General features: G+C 36.4%; 1 protein-coding gene across 1 annotated transcript in view; it reads left to right on the forward strand.

Annotated features, from left to right (window-relative positions):
• LOC109101305 (voltage-dependent R-type calcium channel subunit alpha-1E-like) overlaps window positions 1-5,391 on the forward strand; it is a 137,545-nt gene extending 132,154 nt beyond the window's left edge. The window contains 4 exon segments of the mRNA XM_042729512.1: window positions 114-242; window positions 1,050-1,191; window positions 1,520-1,695; window positions 2,965-5,391. Coding sequence (XP_042585446.1) covers window positions 114-242; window positions 1,050-1,191; window positions 1,520-1,695; window positions 2,965-3,456 — 939 coding nt within the window. The 3' untranslated portion in view covers window positions 3,457-5,391.
• The last annotated feature ends 15,165 nt before the right edge of the window (window positions 5,392-20,556 follow it).

Below are 20,556 nucleotides of genomic sequence, written 5' to 3' on the forward strand. Positions count from 1 at the left end.
ATCGTTATAGCTATTGTTATTGCTCTTGGTGTGAATGGGACTTTAGAGCTGCTAAGTGTTGTGGACTGAATGTCTTTCCCTCCTCCCCGTTTTTTCTCTTTCTAACTGCGTAGGTGCCAGAGCACAAAGAATTTAGCAGTGCGCTGTGCCCCACTAGCATGCAGGCCGATCCTCTGCAAGTGCCAGGGAGAGGCGTCTCTATCCGAGCCTCTTCCATGCCTCGCCTGGCGATAGAGCCACAGGTACTACCTGTGTCCGCATAGCCTAGAGATAACTTGCAACTCTGTCTAAATCTGCTCTGTGGTTTAGCGTTGCAGTTGATCCCAAAGAGAGAATGGAAGCAGTGAATAGAAAGGTGTCGTTTGTGATTTGGTGGCAATGTAATGTGTAACCCTGCTGGAAATTCAAACTAAAACCAGCTTCTGATTTGATTTGGTAACATGTTTATATAGCAAAACCTCTGAGAATATTAATATGGAATCATAGTGTTTAAAATATGAATTCTGAAAATATCCTAGTTATATAAATATATTTGATTTAGTTTTGATCATTTATATAAATATAAAAGTAAGATCATATTGATATATTATTAGTGTATACAATAATTATTAATATTATATATGATTTAATTGGGGTAAAATGTTTTAGATGGTGATTAACTGGTGTGCCCAAGGTCAACCTGTTTAAAACTGTTGGACCACCTTGTTTAATTTAGTAGGGACCTATGGTGTAACCAGCAACCAGAAACAAACCATCTTAACCAGCTTGTCCAACCTGTTTTTTCCAGCAGGGAATGTAAGGAGGTGGTGGTTGCCTTTGTTAGAGCTCAGTTCAGAAACTTTTTTATAAAGAAACTCATTTCATTTACATTGTTTAGTGTAATGTCATTATGTACGGTTTCAAAGAGAGAATGTGTAAATCTTACAGCATAACATGAATTTGTTTCATTTTGTCTCTGTTTTTGTGTTCTGTTTGTTGATGCATGTGTGCTCTTGGGGTTCGTGTGCGTGTTTTGTTTGTTCGCTTTGTGTTTTGTGCATATATAGCAGGTGTCTTCAGAGAGTAAACTGATGAAGCGCTCATTCTCCACAATTGGTGATCAGTGTGTGAATGGTGACTGGCAGGAAGAGTTCTCGCTGGAGAGGGTGAGCCCAGACCGACTGGAAAGACCCAGGCAAAGAAGCTTCAGAGGTCAGTTTGCAGTAGGGATGTCAAAAGCACTGGTACTTTGGTACCAAGTCAATAATAATGTTGAAAAAATAATTAAATCCCGGTTTTGGGGGTCTCTCCCTTATTTAATGCACCTGATTCAGATCATCAGCTCAGTTGAGAGCTCAAAAAATTGAGTGTATCAGACAAGAGAGACATACAAAATGTGCAGACAGCAGGTTCCCCAGGACCAGAATTGGTATCGGACATGTGTATGTGCTTTATGAAGATGCCCAGGCTATGGCAACATTTATGTGTATTTTTGTGTCTGTACTTGTCCTAACATGTGCTTATGCTTGTGCATGTGCAGCTGTCAGGTCAAACCTGCGGGAGCCAGTGGACAAAGAGAGAGGACGGTCTAAAGAGCGAAGACACCTGCTGTCTCCAGACGTGTCTCGATGCAACTCAGAGGAAAGGAGTCAGTCCCAGGAGAGACGGCAGTCTCGATCGCCCAGTGAGGGCAGGAAGCACACGACCCTCAGACAGGTGAGGACACAAACACATGTGCACACTCTGACCTGGCAGAATATTTAGTGTTTGCTATGGAAAGGAAATGCTAAGGGTTTGTAATCTGAACAAACCCTTAATCCTGAGTATTGCACTTTTTCATGTACCATTTGTGCTACAGGTATTATCATAAAATCACGGTGCAAATTTAATAGAGGTGAGCCATTAGTTCTTTAAATGATTGGACTTAAATGGTCAAAAAATCTCACTGACTTACAGTATCATTCAGAAGTTTAGGGATGGAAATGAATATTTTTATTCTGCAAGGATTAATTAAATTGATCAAAAGTGACAGTAACAATGTTACAATGTTACAAAAGATTTATATTTCAAATAAACGCAGTTCTTTTGAATTTTCTTTTTATAAAAGAATCCTGAAATGCATCATGATTTCCACAAAAAATATTAAGCGGCACAACTTCTTTTAACATTGATTATGATAATATGTGACCCTGGACCACAAAACCAGTCTTATGTCGCTGGGGTATAATAGTAGCAATAGCCAAAAATACATTGTATGGGTCAAAATTATAGAATTTTTTTAATGCCAAAATTCATTAGGATATTAAGTAAAGATCATGTTCCATGAAGATATTTTGTAAATTCCCTGCTGTAAATGTAATATTAATAATTAATATATGCATTGCTAAGAACTTCATTTGGACAACTTTAAAGGGGATTTTCTCAGTATTTAGATTACAACTATGACCTTTCACATAGTTGTATCTCAACTAAATATTGTCCTATCATAACAAACCATACATCAATGGAAAGCTTATTTATTCAGCTTTCATATGATATATAAATCTCAATTTTGAAAAAAATACACTTGAGACAGGTTTTGTGGTCCTGGGTCACATATATGTTCCATGAGCACCACATCAGCAAAATAAAATGATTTTGGATGGGTCATATGACACTGAAGACTGGAGAAATGGCTGCTGAAAATTAAACTTTGTCATCAAAGAAATAAATTACGTAATTATGTAAAAATATATTCAAATAGAAAAGTTATTTTAAATTGTAATAATATTTTATTGTTAATTGTGATCAAATAAATGTAGTCTTGGTGAGCATAAGAAACTTCTGTCCACAACTTTACAAAATCTTAGAGACACCAAACTTTTAAACAGTAATGTGCATAATTATGCCTTTTATTTCTTCCCTCCATCATCTCATTGCTTTCTCTCTATCTCTCTCACTTTATTTACCCATAATCATTTACCCCATCTCTTCTTATCCCTATAGGGAAATAGTTCATGCAGCCCAGTTCCCTCCACTTCTGATTCAGGGACGCCTCGAGGGCGCCGTCAACTCCCACAGACACCTTCTCGGCCTCGGCCCCACATCTCCTACTCTCCATTAGTGTGCCGCGCTAATCTCAAACAAGAGGAGGTTCAGTCACGGGCCCAGCCTGCAGAGGAAGGGGAGGTACCAACCGGGACGGGGCCAGGCACTGCCATGGCCCACTCCACCCCTCACCGCTACATCTCAGAGCCATACCTGCCACTGCAGGAGGACGTTAACAGTCCAGACTCAAGTGGTTTACAGGAGACTCTCACTTTTGAGGCTGCCATGGCAACCAGCCTGGGTCGCTCCAACACCATTAGCTCCGCTCCACAACTACGTCACACCTGGCAGGTGCCTAACGGACATTTCCGTAAACGACTAGCACAAGCCACGTCGGGGACGTCAGGCTGCGAGCTTCTCAGTGACACTGATGAGGATGACCGGTGTTAGATTGACGTTCAGATTGATGCCTCTGAACTTTGTGCCTGGATCTAAGGAAAACATATGCCTGTGTGTGTTTATTTGTGTGTCTGTAAATGTGGAGTCTGATCAGAGATGTGTAATCATCTCAGAAGGACCATACTAAAGAACTGATTGTGGTGAAAGGAAAGCAGCAAACATGTTGAAATGATCAACAGTCCAAGCATGAGCACACTGAGATTGAAGATCGGGTTTGTGCCCTTACACTTTCTCTGAACCCGCCCATAGATGAAGCGCTGGCTAATTCAGATGCATCCAAATGCATCATCAGGATTTTGGTCTTGCCTGAACGCACTCAGGTTTCCAAACCTGCCTTCACATATTGAGATGTCCCATCAGCAGAAAATCTGTATACTGCCATTAAGGACAGTGTGTTCAGACACACCGTTTACATTGACCTTTCCTGACATGGTATACAGCAGTGTACATGTGGATACCACTTGTTTCTGATTTTCAGAGGCTGATGGGCAGATGACAGATGCGTAAGGGGGGCTTTGACATCCTGATTGTTCTGCTACCTGTGTCAGAGGTTTATTAAGGAGGTACACACAAGCATACACTCCAATCCACACACTCAGAATGCAGGCAGTCATGTTCAGTCTGTTTATGACGAGAGGTAAATACCCCTTTAACTACATATCGTAATAATGACTGATATTCCGTGAAGGTAACAGGGATGTGAAGAGCCTGATAAATAGTGCATGACGTTAATGCAAGTGGATCCAGGTGATTTTCCTGGCCTTTAAAAGTGGAGTCTATATGAAGGACTCATGTATCGTATGTAAATAATATAAATCCAGTATATGTACTGAGAAGTTTCCAAGCCATGTTTTCTGTAAAGAATCTAAATTGTCTTAAAGATGTTATCTTTTGTGACACAATGACCAATCCCTGTCCTTTCTATTTGTAATGCAGTCTATTTGAAATGGTTCACATATACCATGTTATGTTTTATTAGACTTATCTCAATCTTTTCTAGCTGATTATTCTTGGCCCTTAAGAAAATTTCTAAAGTTTCTCTTGGGGTGAATCTCACAAAGACTGTCAGGGTCATTATTTCACCACAAAGCCAAGAGGAACAATGAACTATTATATTTTGCGGAAAGAAAATAAAGCATCCAATATGCAAGCAACCATTATGAATTTTTGCATTGCTACATAGAATTTTTACCTGTGCAGTAAATACATTACAAAAGTACAATGGGTTGCGAACATTATATCAAAATGCAAAAATAAAAAAAAGGATATTGTGAAGTTGTGAAGTATGAATACAGGAGAGTCTTATGAGAATATTGTGAGAATAAAAAATTCTGGATCCATTGCAATCATGAGAATTTGGGGGAAATAATGTCCTTAAAATAATGTCACAATGCAAATAATCTTAATGGTACACAAATAGGGATCCTTGCTTCCTATGCAAATTATAATTTCTGAGCAACAACAAAAATGGTAAGATATGACCTGTACATATTTTACTGTGATTCACCCCTCTAGCTCTGTTAAAATAATGGGAAAGCAATTACAGTGAGTGTTCGTTGCCTTCCGGTTCATTTGTAATGTTTATTGTGAATTTCCGTTTATAGTTTGGCATAGAAACTGAATGAGTCTTGTAGTTTAAATTGATGAGAAGCATCACCTCCTTCTTACGTGCTAGGCCTAGCAGAAAAGCTGCTCTTGCGAATGCATTTGCAAAATTCAGAATGTACCTTTAGCCTGAATATGGTGAGCCTGGAATGAAAAGTAGCAATAGGAAATGGGCGTAACTTGTAATATTAGTCTTTTGAGTATTGTAGCAGAAGTATGGAACCAGTGTTGTTGGTCACCCAACATGCCTCCGCAGACTGGTCTCCTCTCTCGATTCCACATAAATGATTAAAAAAAACAAACAAACAAACGAAACAAAGATAATTAAATAGCATTTGTGAATTAATAAATATATTTGGTTAGTTTCTGTATATTCCAGCATCTTATTATAAGCATTTTAAAATCAGTTGCCCCTCAAGAGAATTTCTGTATCATGTGTTGTGTTGTAATTTGTTTTCTTGACATGTTCCTGAATGTGAATTGAGAGTATTTGGTACTTGTTCTTCATGGCCTGCTGGGGGTCGCTGCCTTGTGAATTATATTAAATAAAAAAAGATTCCCATTACAGCAGTCTCTGCTTCCTAAATCTTATGGTTGATGTTCTGTGTGATTTGTTTTACAGTTTATATTTGATGCAATGCCATGTGTGAGTGAGTGGTTAGAGTGGATTCTCTGATCTAGCATACTGTTTTCAGTCAGCTCTGAGGGTGTTGAAAACTATTTATTCTGTCCTATATGGCTCTATTGGCAGCATCGTGGTTATTTATAAACTCTATTTCAAACTGTGAGATTCTCTATAGCGCTTCAGCAGCATGTTGTTGATGATGATTTACTGCTGCTGTCTATATTTGGCCTGTCCCACTTTTCTGAAAGCACAACCATCTGTTTTTTTATAAAAACAAAAAGTGAGAATGCCCACAAATGTGCTAAGCATCTATGTAGCATTAGACTGTAAGGATCATTTTAGAAGCATTTCTGAGGAAAAGGATATCTTGTGTTCCCTCAAGAGATGGGTAGGCAGTTAAATGGATGGATGGATGGATGGATGGATGGATGGATGGATGGATGGATGGATGGATGGATGGACATATAGGTGTAGATAGATAGATAGATAGATAGATAGGTAGATAGATAGATGATAGATAGATAGATAGATAGATAGATAGATAGATAGATAGATAGATAGATAGATAGATGGATGGATGGATGGATGGATAGATAGATAGATAGATAGATAGATAGATTTACACTGTCCCTTCTTAAAGCATTTTTAATTCAAAAAATATTGTGCCAGGGTTTGAGGAGAGTCCATATAGACATACCACACTGACAGTTGAAGCGTTCTTTCTTTCATGCTCATGGATGAGTGACGCCAAGAACGCTATATAGAGCTGAACCTGTTCCAGGTGCTGCCAATCTGGCTGTTACATCAGGTCAGCATATGTGAGGGAACTGAGACGAGACGGACCATCTGCCGTTGGTCCAAACGAATATATCCATTGGTCAAACTTTTGTTTGTATACAGGAGCTGTCACATTTTAACATGGGACAACATCATGGTCAACGCGTTTCTTTATATCAAAACAAAAACCTTAAGATACTGGCAATGGAAGTGGGCTGGTTTGATGCTTCACAGTCTCTTTGTGTCATCAGTCTACTCTTTGTATGATATTTTTTTATATACAAGTATTACGTTTTAGAAATCTCTTTGATTGCAGATGAAAATTGTATTTGTTTGGATTTGATATTAAGTTAGACTTTTCCCTCCAACACTTTCTTTTACTGAATGTACTCGTCAGGTCTATGGTAAACCTAACATTAGTCTGTGAGCTGAAGCTAGGTGGGGAAAACATCACTCACTGTGTAGTGTGTATACAACAGCAGAACTTAATGATTCATCACAGATCTAAAATGATCTTCTGTACTCGTGCAGACTGATGAAGTGCTTCTGCTATATTTAGTGAAAAGTAGTATGTTATTTGTTCTAATCAATTGCTCACAGCAATTATATTTACTTTTTTTCTGTCTGTATGTGCATTGGGTTATTTGTTGGTGCGTGAGCCCATTTGAGAGAGAGAGAGAGAGAGAGAGAGAGAGAGAGTGTGTGTGTGTGTGTTTGTGTTCCAGGTTCTCTGATGAGGTAACAGTTTATCTATGCAGAGGGGTTTGAGCAGTGCAGGTGCAGATCACTTTCATCACCACCTGGATCTGCTGATATGTATGAGACACAAAGACACACACTTACACACACACACCACCAAAATAAAGTAGACCCTCGTTTTAGCTCATTGTTCAATATCATCCCAGACAAGAATTCTGTATCCCTTAATTAATAGCAATAATTCATATGTACCATTGTTATAGGCATGTATGTAAAGGACAGTTAATGATGGTTTTAATTTTATTTAATTTTATTCATCATTCATTTTATAAGAAATGCTGTATCCCATAATAACAAAATAACATGTACCATTCTTATGGGCATGCACATGGAAATGAATTTTGTTTTTTTAATGTTTTTTTTTTTTTTTTTTTTACAGCTCACTTAAAATCACATTTGCATTAGTGTTCATTAAAAGGATATTTCCACTGAAAAGCCCTCTCAGTGTGGAGTTAATTTGAAGTGACATTTGCAACAGCTATATTAACTAGAATGTGTAACGATATTAACTGAAATTCAGGTCACCGTATAAACACTCCACTTATGTAACATTTCTCTAGAGGTATAAAAATTGCTTTTAAAACCTCATAATTGTGTTCGTATTTTCAGTGATGTGGCATTTGAACGGGACCTCACTGAATGACTGACTGTCTTCCAATAAACCCTTGTAACTCTGGGAGGAGCCGCACAACTTTGCCTCACACCCTTTACTGTAAGTTAGACACTCCTCTAAACACCTTGTCACATTCCTCACTGGAGCCATATGTGAACAGAACACACACACACATATGCTTAAGAAAAAAAGAGCTATAGTGATGATGAGAGAGCTTTCTAGACCAATGCTTGGTGTGAATATGACTCGCTGCCCACAGTAGACTTTAAATATTTGGTTGTCCCATGAGCTCATGGTTTAGTAACAAAACCAAACAGTAAATTACTAAGATCAGTATGAATCACTAGTTAACAGTAAATCCTAATAAAGGACCAGCCATCTAATGCTCATCATTGTGGCATTTAATCTGTTATTCATTTGCTGTAAAGTACACTTTAAAGTAGTGCATCAGAACCCAGATTTGACTTTAGACATAAGGTGGCAACCTAACTTTGTCCCTATGGCTCTTCCATACTTTCGGTTGCTGTGGGAAGGTGTCCAAATGGCCCTTCTTCATCAGGGCCATAGTGAGGGTCTCTAGCATTTCCTCTGGGATCTACATTGCTTATGCACTAAGTTGTGTTATGGAGAGAGTGTGTATGGCACAGCCCATCTCTGGCATTTCTCCAGGTGCCATTCTGTTTTAGTGGCCTTCAGAGTTCAGAGACTGATATTCCCATACCTCCTTCTGAAGTGCTCACAAACCGGCCTGCCTCTCTGAAGCCATGCAGGACTCTGAAACTCTTCTCAAACTTCTCTGCTGTGTAGTAAGTGTCTCCTTTTATTCTCATACACAACAAATGCATGAAAGTAAATTTACATTTGTTTGTTTGGAGACCTTTTTTTATATAGTTTGTAGCTATAATTCCTTTATTCTGAGCATGATTCCTGCATTTAAACACTAAGCTCTCTGTACTTCTGTCTCGGCAAGCACCGGTGAACGAATTTCCATCTGTGTTTTGATGTGGTTTGAGCTTGGTGTGCATTCTGAGTGTTTGATTGCCCCAGACCAGGCCTGAGGCCTTTGTCATGAGCATGTTGAGGACAGGAAGAGGCTTTCAGGAACCAGAGCTAAAAACCTCAAATCCAAGAGAATGTCACACTCTTGCTTGTCTTCCTTTTTTTAAAGTTCAATTTATGTAGTTATACACAAAAACATTTTCATTGAAGAACTTCAGTGATAGGTCTAAACCTATGGTACATTTTAAAATAATTTATTCATACACTACCGTTCAAAACTTTGGGTTCTGGAAGATTTATTTATTTTTGTTTTTGGAAGATTTATTTTTTTGTTTTTTGTATTCTTTTGATGCTACTTAGAGAAAAATTTTAGATTGTAATAATATTTCATATATTACTGCTTTTTTAATAAATAAAGAATTTCGGTCTTGTTAAGCATAAGAGACTTCTTTAAAAAAAAAAAAAATTTTTAAATTTTTCAACAGTTGTGTATATATATCTCAGTAACCAAACATTTTTGAGTGCCAAATAAATGCCAATATCATATTCTTTGGTATAGCTGCTGGGTAAACAAGTGAACACAACAAGACCACTACATATTTTTTTACTGTTAAAATTGGGGTAATTGGCGACTTACATTGCCATTCAAAAGATCAGCTGGATTTGAAAGGTTTTTTAAGGTTTTTTTGGGGTTTTTTTTTGATTATCTTTTGTTCATTTATTTCATAAAAAAAATAAAAAAAAAATCATATTATTTCAGAATTTTCATCAGCCTTTACTCCAGTCTTCAGTGTCACATGATCCTTCAGAAAACATTCTGATTTATTATCAACAGTTGTGCTGCTTAATTTTTCTTTCTATTTCTTTTTTTCAGGATTTTTGATGAATAAAAAGTTCAAAAGAACAGCGTATTCAAATTAGAAATCTTTTCTAACAATGTCTTTACTATCACTTTTTCTCACATTTTTTCTAACACATCCTTGCTGAATAAAAGTATTCATTTCTTTAAATTCTAAAACTGATCCCAAACTTTTGAACTAAAAAAAAGAATTATGAACAATTAATTACAGTTACTTTATTCTCAAATAACTTAAACTAAATACATAATTTAAAAAACGTCAGAAAAGATAAATCCAACTTAAGTCCCAATATAATCAAGTAACCTTTTTAAATGTTATGTTTGTTAATGGATGTCATCATGATGTATCTTAAGAATAAAGTAACCATGTAGTTGCATGCACTGCAGTCTTTATAGTTTGTGAGGACATTGATGCTTTCTTGCGAAACTGTTGCCCCTGACAGCCGCCTTTGCCATAATCACAGCCCAAGTTCAATGTCGGCTGGAGCGCTGGCACAAACAGCTAATTCTCTTTGCAATGCAAACTAGCCAGTCCCTACAACACCGCAGGCTGGATGAAATGAAAGTGGAGTTCAGAGAGCTCTGGAGCCCATGTGAGAAAAGCAAACACAGGCTGTTATGCAGTCAAAGGATTGCCTTCAGCTCAACAGCCGCTTGAGAGAAACCTTTCTAACACTGCTTTATTGAGGCTTTACTTTTGTTATTATGATGCTGAGATTGTTTCAACAGACAATTCCATACTGCATGTCACATTTAAACCTATATACAATAAATCCCCCTCTTCTGGACCTCAGAATCAATGCTACAGCAGCTAATTAAACTTAATGTTTCCTTACCAAATTACATGGTTTCAGCCTTGTGTTGACTCAAGCCATTAAATAATCCAAACAGCATATCAGTATAAGAAAACAGTGGATGTTTGCAGTCTGTCACAAGCTGACATAATGTTAAGGAGGATGCGAAAATTATAAATTATTTTCACATCTGGTCTTTCATAAAAATGCCATGAGACATTGTCATGGCAACTGTGGCTGTGTCTCACGTACAGTATTTGTTGCTGATAAATTAATGAAAGGTCAGTGACAAATAATAAATGTCTTCAATACTTTATTTTTGGGCTGTATTTTATTTGGAGCTGTTTGTTGTTACATGATTTATACAGTTTATTGGGTAGTTTATTTTATGAACAGTTGTCTTGTAATAATCAGCATCTCTGTTTGAACTCTATTGATGGCTGAGTTCAGCCACTAATATAAGCTCCTTTATTTCCAATATTTGCAGATGATTTGGTTTTATATAGTCAGGTGTAAATGTCAGGGAGGTGCATTATTGCAGTCAGTGTAATTGCTTTGAGTATTGCATGTTTTATTGTGCTCATCAAACACATTTCCCTCTGTATGGATCTTGGGAATTTGTTGTTTTCTAGATGTCTATTGTTTGCCTTCAGCAGTCAAAAGTAAAATCTGTAGACTGGAGATGGTTGTCATCCTTTACAGGGTATCATGCAGCAAATGACCTTTGTAACGAGTGACCTGACTGAAGATGACCTCAGCTGTCCTGATCACAAATCCCACTGTGTCCAGGAGTCACAGGTAAAATCACACAATGATTAATTTCCTTCCTCACAAATCCCACTGTGTCACCACTACAACTAACCCAGTCAATGAGAATGAGTCACAACTGCATCTTGATGAATGAAATCCAAACAGTAGGTACAATTTTGTCTAATTTACTGTTTAAAACTTTTTTTGTAAGGTATACTACTGTGCAAAAATTTGAGGACGGTAGCATTTTTAATGTTTTTGAAAGAAGCCTCTTTCAAATAATCCAGCTTCACCAAGGATGCAGTAAAATACTGTCAAATATTACTGCAATTTCGGTAGGATTTTTAATTTTATTGCAATTTAAAATATAAAATATAATTATATTAACATAATTTAGAATGCAATTTATTCTTCTGCTCTTATTTATTGTGAATATTTTTTTCAGGATTCTTTGATGAATAGAAAGTTCAAAAGAACAGTATTTATTTGGAATACAAACATTTTATAACATTATTAATGTCACTTTTGATCAATTGAATGCATCCTTTGTAAATTTTGTTTGATTGAATGCATCCTTGCTAAATAATAACTTACTGACCACAAAATCTTGAACAGTGGTACATATTTTACTGTCACTTTTGACAAATGTGCTTTATTTTTAAAATGTGCTTTAGGGATTTTTTTTTTTGTTTTTTTTTGGTTTTTTTTTTTTAAAAACTTTCCTTATTGAGTGGTGGATTTTTTTAGATGTCCTTATCAGATAGTTGTCATGGAATATCTGTGTACCTGATATGCAAATCTTTGGATAAAAGAAGATATTAATGGCACATGAATTTATCTCTGCTGTGTGACTGCTTCATGTTTGGTTGGAAATGTGGTTGTAGATTCTAGATTGTGTGTTTTTCCATTATGGAGATCTAGAGAGCCATGAATCAGTCAACATCAGTGTACTAAGTTTACGAGCGGATAAAACTCAGTTTACTTTGCTCACAAAAGTGTCACTCAAGAGACGCTCTGTGTCTGATCACTGCTGTCTGGAAAGCTCTTAGATATAAATGAGAGGACATTAAAATGGGTTGATTTTAGAGTTTATGTACATCATCTAAATTGTAAACCATACTATATTACTATGTATCTATTCAATCTTATTTCAAGGACGAAGATGAGTCAGTTGCGATGGTGGATATAGAAGATGAAAATAAAAAAGTGAAGACTGACACAGAAAGAAACATTCGTCAGTGCCAACATATGATGTCATTTCCTTTGTCACCTGTTGATTTAAGCAGGCCAGATTCACAGACACTAGCAAATGGATCTTTGGAAAGACTTTCCAAATTAGAGATGGCAACATTGAGGTGCCATGCTGATTCTACATATGAAATCAAATCTGAAAGGACCGAAGCCTCTAGTTTTGACCAAGAGAAGGCAGGTGGAGGTGGGATATACATGAAGTAAACTTTAATTTCCTCTCTCGCCATCCACCCGACTAAAACAACTCAATAATTTATTTTTCCAAAGAACACAAGCATGCTTGACCCTGAACCTCAGACCGTAAGCGTAAGAAATATCGATTCTACAGCAGGTAGTTCGGTTTCACAATCTAAAGAGTCTTTCAAGATGAACACTGAGGTCAAATTAGAGGTCAAAGGTCAAAGTAATAAGAAGCCCTTGCAGACACTACAGTCATCTGTCATAATTCTGAAGAACAGTACAGAGCTTGCCATTTCAGTGAAATCAAACCCAGTGGAAATGTCTAGAACAGCAACAAATGTCCATCCGACTGATATTTTAGGTACAGCCAAATATGCGTCACAGAGAAAATCTGTTAAGGATTCAATCACAGCCCCAAATGGTTCACTTCGAAACCTGACCCGTGCAACCATGGAAACCAGCACTGGCAGCGCTTCAGTCAATAAAGTAAAGTCACTGGAGAAGAATGAAGAAATCAGAGCGACTAGTCGACCCACGACACCGATGCAAACGCAACCCGTAGCAATTACTCAGCAAATGCCTTTTCATCAACCTGGGAGTCCCAGTACTGAAAGAGAGGAAGCTAGTACTGCACTGGAGAGAGAGCAAGAGCAGATTAAAGATACAGATGAGACTCCACAGATTAGACAGGAGGATCTCAGATATAGAAGTGAGCAAAAAGCCCCTGTGACTAAAGAATCAGAGACCTATAAAAGTCATTTTTTTAAGCTGAAGTGTGTACAGTTTAAATTCCATAATATTTTATCCTACCCAAAATGAATTTGTATGTAAGCCATTTGCCTATGTTAATTCCACAAATAATTAAATTAAATTTGCATTTTTTATTTTTTAGTTTATTATAATATATATTTAAAATAATATATTTGTTTTTTAATTTTTACTGATTTAATAAATGCAATATGTAGATAATGTCTAATTTGGCTTTTTTTTGTTTACTCAGCCAATCAGATGCACATAAACATAAACAGAGAAGGAGGTCTAGTACGCACATCAGGTTTCAGAGGCCTAATGGTAAGAAACTTACTTATCTCTGTAATAATCCATTAATATCACATTATCTTTGCATTGATGTTTGTCAGTGAAATCTATTGATAGTGCTGTATGGTTTACATATTACTTTAAATTAATAATGGTGTTGTTTATGAGTCTCTGCCAAATATACTGTTATACTGACAACTTCACATATCTGTTCCACTTTTAAACGAGAGAGAAATGCAGTGTTTTGTAGAAAGTTAAAGAAAATCATTACAGCCTTAAAGATATGAGGGATTCTATAGTACAATATTCTTGAATACAGTATATCAATATAGCTAGATGGTTGTTTTGAAGGAAAATCCTCTTCTCTGTTTTCTAATACTGCAATTCTCACCCACATGGTCATCTCAGGCCCATTACTAGCCTTTATAGGAAATTGAGTTTGCAGAGGCATTATTCAATTAAGTGTGGAGAAGAGGAGAAGGAGGGTCATTTAGCTCCAGTGAATGGAGGTTATGAACAAGAACTGACTTATTGTATGACACTGAGAGAGAAATATTATCCTGAGAAGAGGAACAGGATTACAGGAATTATTTAATAATACCAGTGCTGAGAGAGAGAATGAGGGAACAGTACTGACACTACATAGGCCTTCCATTTTTAACCATTTTAGTGTATTTACTGCACTTCTTGTACATTAAACTGTTAATCTGTTTATTTCATTATGCAGTTGTTATGTAAATTCTAAAATGCTTAAGCAATGTTATAATCACTTTACATTACTGAGGATAGAAAGGGAGAGAGATGTAGTTGCAGTGAAGCAACATTAACTGAGCACTTGCACCTCCCTGTGGTTTCAGTGTGTCTGTACAGAACTGTTGTCTATTAGATATTATACACATTAGATAGATAGATACTGATTATTATATTATATTATATTATATTATATTGTGTTTTTATATTATATTATATTATATGTATATATATATATTATATTATATTAAATATAGAATTTATATTATATTATGGGGTATCCAGGCCCACCTGGTTGCCAGGTCCTCCAGGTAAAAAAGGAGACAAAGTATGTATTAATCATTAATTATCCTGAGTCATAAATAAATTTCAATCACATTTTTAATAAACCTTGTCTTCTTGTAAAATATTTTCAGCAAAATCTTGTCGTATTCATTTTTCAGTCAAAAGATTGAATGTTTTAATGGGTGTTTGGGTGTCACACAGGGGTATGCTGGAGTGATGGATCGGATGGGCCAGACAGGGTACAGAGGACCGATCGGACCACCTGGCATGCCTGCTATTATAGTCTGGTACACATCAGAAGAAAAATGGCAAACATTCAAGGTGCATACCAATATTTTTGCTCATTTTAGATTTATATTTTGCTACCATTTATTCTGAAAACATACAACTTAAGTAGCTGATTCTGTGGATAGTTGAAATTCAAATGTTGCGTACATGCTTGAAGTCCTCGAAAACACTGTGTGGTTCTTATTATACTTTTAATTTTGCTTCCAGAAAAAGAAATTCTACAAAAAACTAGTGTCACTGTGGCCGGTGGGTTAATGAGAGCTTTATTTGAACTGCATCAGTACACTGCAGATTTTCCCCTCCTTTTCTTTAAAGAGTGAAGGGATAACCAGGACCTCTGAGACTACATGGACAGCCGGGACCACCCTTAAGTATACATATATTCTTTGACACATCATCTCCATTTCTTTGTCCATGTAATTTCCACAAACTGTTGGTGCCAGTGACAATGGAACCAAATTCCTTATGTGTGTGTGTGTGTGTGTGTGTATATATATATATATATATATATATATATATATATATATATATATATATATATATATATATATATATATATATATATATATATATATATATATATATATATAAACATTCTATGATATAATTATATTTTTACAGTTTGTTTATCTATTTTAAGGGCCCTCCTGGAGTTCCAGGCAAACAGAGGAGGAAAGGAGAGCGAGGGAAACTCATAGGTATCTCTGTCTCCTCTCTTCATCACACAATCATCTCTGGCAACAGAAAAATGCTAGGTCACAATTACATAGAGAAACATGGTGTGTAGTGTGATCAAACCATGTGGAGACTTGAGATGGGTTAGAAAGAATTTGACAAGCTCAATGGGTCAACAAGCGTGAAGTCAACAAGAGTCACGTTGTTCAGATTCTCAGCTGATTCAAAAGCAAAGGCATGCTATGTTTGACTCATGCAGGCTTGTTGCCATTCAAATCATAAGAGCAGTAAAATCATTGGCGTCAAGGGAGAAGATCAAGATGACATTCATCTGAACTTCTGTTGGCTGCCTCCTCATTTACAAGCTTTTATGCTTTTGTAAATGAAAGAATGATTTAACTGGTTTAATAAAACCTTACTCATCCCATCTTCTCATAATACAACCTGCCATTGATGACAAATAGCAAATCATGTTTCTTGGCTGTGATGTAACTTAAAGGGATACTCCACCCCAAAATGAAAATTTTGTCATTAATCACTTACCCCCATGTTGTTCCAAACCCGTAAAAGCTCCGTTCATCTTTGGAACACAATTTACGATATTTTGGATGAAAACCGGGAGGCCTGTGACTGTCCCATAGACTGCCAAGTAAATAACAGTGTCAAGGTCCATAAAAGGTATGAAAGTCGTCGTCAGAATACTCCATCTGCCATCAGACGTGCAATCTTAGTTATATGAAACGACGGGAACACTTTTTGTTAGCGAAGAAAACAAAAATAACGAAATGTCTTAAATTGTGTTCCAAAGGCGGATGGAGCTTTTACGGGTTTGGAACGACATGGGGGTAAGTGATTAATGACAACATTTTCATTTTGGGGTGGAGTATCCCTTTAAACACTGGCTAACTTAAAAGAAAAGAAAACTCCCTGTTTAAGGAAATACAAAAACAAAAATTTTTTGTAAAATATTTTAAAGTGTTTTTTTTTTAATTTTTATTAAAAGTAAAGTCCAAGTGAACATAGCTCAGCTGCATTACATTATTAACTTAACCCAGTCAATAAATGTGGTTGATCTTATCTGATGAGTATATTTTGCATCTGTCTGGTATGCGATTGCTTCCTCTAACAGAGTTGGGCTATATGGCAGTAATGCTTCACTCTGATTGGTATTAAGAAACCATTCATTTGCAAGAAGATTCTAAGTAAAGAACTACTGTGAAAAAAATCCTTGTTAATGCTAAAAAGCTTATCTATAAATGTTGATAAGGAGACTGAACCATATGCTATACTATCTGTATCTTTTGTCACGTACTAGGGAAGAATAGGACCGGTTGGAATGCCAGGGTCACCTGGGAGACCAGGACCAGAGGGCACAGCTGGGAAGGATGGGGAGACGGGCCCTCCAGGACAACCTGGGGAGGATGTAAGACTTATGGGAATCTCAATGCTCCATATGCATCTTTCCAAAGTGATTTAAGTTTTAGTAGTGTTAAATATATTGTATATTCTGCCTATAATTGCATACATGTCTCTGTGCGTTTTTTCTGTAGGGCCCAAAAGGTTATGTGGGAGAGAAGGGCAGGAGCTGGGTGAGTGGGTAAGAATGACCAGGGTTTTTCTGTGGTTAATGCAATAACTAGTCCCTCAGGAAATCTGTGCTTACAGAACTCCAGTGAAAACTGCACAGTTTTCCACAGAACTGGAACTTCTATCAAGCATTCAATTCTGCAAATCCTTTGACACATTTGTGCCAGCTATTTTGAATACTGACATTTTGTAATATTGAATTATATTCTGCAGAACTCCGCAAATTCCATTTGGGCCTAGCCATAACATAACATAATCTAAATATCCAAGACATAAACAGGAGTCCACTACTGTCCACACAGCGTGCTTATTTGACATCTCAGCCATAAATAAAAAAAAGTGATTGATTATATCACAGTCCATATTCCATTATGCAGATTTAAAGAAACTGTATCTGGTGTGTTCAGGGTGATCTTGGCAAACAGGGGCCACATTTCTGATTGTGTGTCATTTCTTTATGAAGCAGATATTCTGTCTGTACGTACAGTACAGTGCCATTCAAACGTTTGAGATTGATATCTCGACATGATATTGAGATTGAGATTTCTAACTATTTTTGAAGGACATCTCTCATGCTCACTAAGTCTGCATTTATTTGATCAACTATACAGTAAAAACATTAATATTATTACAATTTTACATAACAAAGAGTTTCTTAAAAAAAAAAATCCAAATAGCTCAAGAAAAAAGTCATATGCCATTATATATTTCAGGGAGAGGAAGGGCCTGATGGTATTATTGGTATTCCTGGTGTTCCTGGACCCCAGGTGCTGTAGACTATGCATTTGACCTTTCTCATTTACATAATGTATTTGTGTGCTCTTGGTCACCATGATTACATGCATAGTATTTTACAGTTAGGATCCATATTCTGGTTAAGCCATTATTCTGAAATGAAGTTTCAGTCATAGTTTTATATAACTGGATTTTGTAATCCATAGTGTAGTATTGTACTTATGCTGGAAAATGTGGAATATGACCCAATTCTTATATTAATCTGGATATGTATTTGCATGTAAATGTAGAGAGTCTGTTCTCTCTCTTTCCTCTCTCAAAGTACTATGTCTAACCACACTCATTATCGAACAATCTATTCAATTTCAACTTAAATGATTTAAATATACAATCAACACTTTTCAGTGTGTTGTGAAACGGGACTTTTATATTGTATTTTAATGCTGTTTTTGTTATTTATTTTTGACATTTATGAGCAGCAGTATGAGATGTTGATATGAGATGAGATTAAATATTTTCATATAACAGGTCAAATTGCAGTATAGTGATGTTGATTATTTGTATGACACTAGAGAAAATAATATAATGGTTTTAGGATAATTAAATTTGTTGTCTTTGTCTGTCTGTAAACTTCAGGGATTGAAAGCACAGCGTGGAATGAAAGGAGATTCTGGCCAAAAGGGAGATTTAGTGAGTTCACTAAAATATTTACAAAAGCTCTGGCCAAGTAAACAACATTTTTTATTTAGAGCCAGATGTACACTGTTCTCAGACCAAAAAAAAAAAAAACCAGAGACCTAGAAATCGAGGGAGTAAATGTTGAAAGAACTAATCTATCTTTTCTTATCTGTGGCTTCTCTTTGTCAGGGTCCTCCAGGGCTGCCGGGTAAACAGGGATTTGGAGGCGGAGGAGGGCAGTCTGGTGTACAGGGAGAGATTGGCCCTATTAGACCTGCTGGTTTATCAGGGCCAACGGTGAGCGGCGATGGGCCTTTTAACTGGTTAAAATCTGACTCACTGAAAGCCAGCCGCTTAGTCATTACATTGCTTTTACTTCAGGGCTATGATGGGTCTGTTGGAGAGGGAAAAGATGGACCTAAGGTACAGTACTGTATTTCTCTATTTGTCAAAGTAATCTAATATAATGTGCTATTCCATAAAAACACAGTTACCTTATTTAAATGGCATCTTTAGGGAGAGAGAGGCCACCCTGGTTTCCAAGGTGCTTCTGGACCACAAGGAGACAAGCTGATTGATAATTGTTCACAATGTCTTTTTGACAAAAGTCATACATTAGATTTCACATACATAATTTCAATAAGACAACATTATTTGACATTAAAAGGGTCGGACTGGCCAAAGGGGATTCGCTGGTTTTAGTAGATTTGTTTGATCCTAGCACCCCTAGTGGTAATTTTAGGAAAAAAGTATATCCATAGATTCAGTGGGGTTTTTTTAGCATCATTGATATACTATTATAAGTAGATTATATATTTTTTTATATATAATTTTTTACATTTTGTTGTGTTTTTTTCATTGTTATTAGGTTTTTTTTTTAATTATTTTTGTTTGTTTAATGTGTCGTTTTTAGTTTTAGTTCAGTAAATGTACCATTATCTATGACTGCTAAAACCAATTGACACATTTGACCAGTAGGTGGCACTGCAAACTGCAAACAACATGCAAACATTCATTCAATTCTAGGGCCTATAGACTTGGGAAAATTATAATAAAACTAAAAAATACGACACCAGATGCATATGTACAGTACCTTGGACTAAATAGTAAAAAAATATATATTTTTCCAAATGTTTGTTTTACAGGGGGAGATGGGAAAATCAGGAGAACCAGGACCTGAAGGAGAGCCCGGTATTAAGGGTCCATTGTACACCAAATCGTTAACTTTTAAATATAAAAGAACTCATGCAATGATTTGCATGATTTAGTAAGGTTTGATCATAATTTCCTTGTTCCTTTGGTCAGAATTATTTCAGTTACAACAGAAAATCTCATTCATGCTCATGGCCTAATTAACCCTATATATCAGATTACTTACATTTTTCATTTTTTAATGGGACAGGGTAGACCCGGAGTCCCTGGAAGAGCTGGATTTAAAGGTCAAAAGGTAAACCCTAAAGATCCAAAGTTCCCTAATGATTAGTCTAATAATATAACACTGAATGTCACAACAAACTTACAGAATAGACTATGGTGGATTAGCATCCATTTTAGCAAAGTCATGATGTTTATGATCATTTAGGGACTGCTGGGTGTTTCAGGGAGCAGAGGACAGGATGGCACTCACGGTGCAACTGTAAGAGCCACAAATACACAATTTTATACAGAATGCCCTGTTAGTTTGCTTCATTAGCCACTAAAAGTAATTTGTGTTACAAGGATCGATTGGACCACCAGGATCAGATGGAGATAGATGACCTCAGGGTCCCCAGGTAAGACCTCCTCTTATTTTTTCATGCTTTGTTAGACAATATTTATACTGACATGGACAATACAACTGATT

Source organism: Cyprinus carpio, chromosome B8 (genome assembly GCF_018340385.1).
Source record: "Cyprinus carpio isolate SPL01 chromosome B8, ASM1834038v1, whole genome shotgun sequence".
In the NCBI taxonomy this organism is placed as follows: domain Eukaryota; kingdom Metazoa; phylum Chordata; class Actinopteri; order Cypriniformes; family Cyprinidae; genus Cyprinus; species Cyprinus carpio.